The sequence below is a fragment of the Cyprinodon variegatus genome, unplaced genomic scaffold (assembly GCF_000732505.1).
Source record: "Cyprinodon variegatus isolate N-32 unplaced genomic scaffold, C_variegatus-1.0 Scaffold3, whole genome shotgun sequence".
Lineage (NCBI taxonomy): Eukaryota > Metazoa > Chordata > Actinopteri > Cyprinodontiformes > Cyprinodontidae > Cyprinodon > Cyprinodon variegatus.
The window spans coordinates 2,492,096-2,494,516 of NW_015150456.1; the positions used below are offsets into that span (position 1 = coordinate 2,492,096).

A 2,421-nucleotide genomic window follows, 5' to 3' on the forward strand; every position below is an offset into this window, starting at 1 on the left:
CTAACTATAAGCTTTATCAAAAAGGAAAGTTTTAAGCCTAGCCTTAAAAGTAGACAGGGTGTCTGCCTCAATGCCCCATACCTGTCTATGTCTCTAAAAGAGGGTCGTTAAAGAATGATGAATAGAAGAGATCTTCCGGTCCCCCGTAAAGGGGTTGGGGTTCATCGCAACCAGAACTCCTTTACTGTATAAAGCGTCAAACTTGACGCTATTCCTGACATGTTGAATTAAAATAGCTTCTTGGATGGGAAGCGAAATGTCTTCAAACTTGGAAACAAAATCCAGTGGATTGTTTTTTTAACTTTTTTTTTTTAGAAAACCCCTATTTTGTTGTTCTCTGTGAACATAGATGCAATTCAACTAGAAAAATCCTTTCCCTGTAGAATTCCCATAAACAGGATACCCGATACTACCACCGTGATTTATTTAGCAACCAGTGGCGCTCCTGATCAGCTGAGCCTTCATCTTTAAGAGAAAGATGTGTTTAAAGGTATTAAACTGTTAAAAGACAAATCTGTGTCGCTGGGATTTGAATTAAAAATGCCACTGAAATGTATTTATTTATTTTTTTTTCATAAGGAAAACCAGCATGACGGAGCCGGTCATGCAAGCTAACGCTAACTCAACTACAGAAAAATTAAAGTAATAAATTCACCGTTGAGTTAGCGTTAGCTTATGAGCGCCACATGCGTCACGTCACATGACTAAGAAAACGTAACGGGATTGGCTGGGTGTTGGACGCCACAATCCATGACTAATGTCTGTGACCTGAAGTAGACCATAGATTAGGATCATGTTTAGAGACTCGGGGGAGAATAATCTGCAGTGAGCAAAGAATTGATCTACTTAGACTCAATGATGGGGAATGGCTGAAACTACCCCCCCCTCTTACTAATGCATGGCTGGCTCTGAGTTCTTGGGGCCAGAGTTTGCAGAGGAGGAACCAAGACCAGTAAAGCGGTTTAATGAGGTGGAAGTACAGCCGTCTGATTGCAGCTCCTCACCTATAGCCAGGCCGTCGCTGAAGTTGTGCATGCCGTCTCCCATGATGACCATCCAGGCGATGCTGGCGATCCCAGCATCCTTCATCTCCTGGTCCGAGTGGCAGTTCCCTCCATGGGAGTGTCCGTGACCGTGGGAGTGTCTGTGCTTCCTGGTTTTCTGGGCGGGGTCCCTGGTGGGAGACTGGGGCTCCTTTGTAGGAGCCAGCGGGGTCTTTGTGGTGGGGGAGTCGGGGGTCTGGAGCTCTGTCAGCTGGGTGTCGTTGTGAGTGTTGTCGCAGGAGATAGTTGAGTTCTCCGGGTCTGATCAGAGAGGAAGAGTTTAGGGGGACGACCGTGGAGCAGATGGAAGGACCTGAACCACTAAAGAACCTGCTCACCGTCATTCAGAGGCTTCAGGGTCAACCACTCTGCGTCTGAACGGCGGTTTAGCGTGTGATCCGACAGCTTCCTGCCGATCTTCCTCTCCTCGTTGTTCTTCTGCAGTTCCTGTGAAGAGCAATGATCCACAGACATTCATCAGATCTTCATGAACAGAAACACCAAACCAAGCGTTTCCTGCCAGACTGATCCGTCTGTAGCGCCTTCAACTCACCCTCTGGTCTTTGAAGTGTTTGAACATGCCGATGCAATGCTCGATGATGAAGAGGAGGTAGATGCCGGCCAGCGCAGTGAGACCCTTCCACACGCCATCAAAGGCGGTGACCATATCAGTGGTATCGCTGTCTCCATGCTGGCTGTGGTCGTGTTGTCCCTGAGCCTGCAGAGGACGACATTAAAAAATGGAAGGAAAACACATGAATACAAATTTACACTCCCTTGTGATCACATCCCATTTATTTAAAAAAACACCGCGAGCAAAATAAACATACTCCCATGTATATTAAACTACTTCTGCGAATGGTTTATCTACCACCGCACAACAAAATCACACATGCACGAGTAACTGCTGCTCCGAGAGGAGAAAACCACTCTCCGTGCCCACCAGCTCCTCCCAGACGCGCTTAGGATCATGCTGGGGATCTCAACGCGAAAACAATTTTCTATCCAGCGGTCACACTCGGGGACGGCTGTGATCTCTAAAGCTCTCGGACTGATTTTCTCCCCGCTTGAAAGAAAATGCGTCTTCAGGGTATATACAGGAATAAGTAACTCTAAGTTCTAATCAGATCTCAAATTTTATTGCTCTTTTAAAGCTATATATATATATATATATATATATATATATATATATATATATATATATATATTGAAGGGTGGAACGGTTCACAAAATCCCTGTTTCGGTTTGGTTCATGGTTTCGTGGTCACGGTTTTTGGTTCGGTTCGGAAAACGTTGATTGTTAGCATGACATGTTGGTCGTGTTGCTGTTAGCATAAACAAAACGTGTTGCACAATGCTTGCACACTGTTGCACTTTT

General features: G+C 45.4%; 1 protein-coding gene across 1 annotated transcript in view; it reads right to left on the bottom strand.

Moving 5' to 3' along the window:
* slc39a10 (solute carrier family 39 (zinc transporter), member 10) overlaps nt 1-2,421 on the bottom strand; it is a 53,621-nt gene that overhangs the window by 9,242 nt on the left and 41,958 nt on the right. Inside the window, exons 5-7 of the mRNA XM_015371250.1 lie at nt 1,597-1,761; nt 1,382-1,490; nt 1,005-1,304 (exon numbers count right to left, since the gene is read on the bottom strand). Of these exons, the coding sequence (XP_015226736.1) occupies nt 1,005-1,304; nt 1,382-1,490; nt 1,597-1,761 (574 nt within the window). The remainder of the gene's footprint in view (nt 1-1,004; nt 1,305-1,381; nt 1,491-1,596; nt 1,762-2,421) is intronic.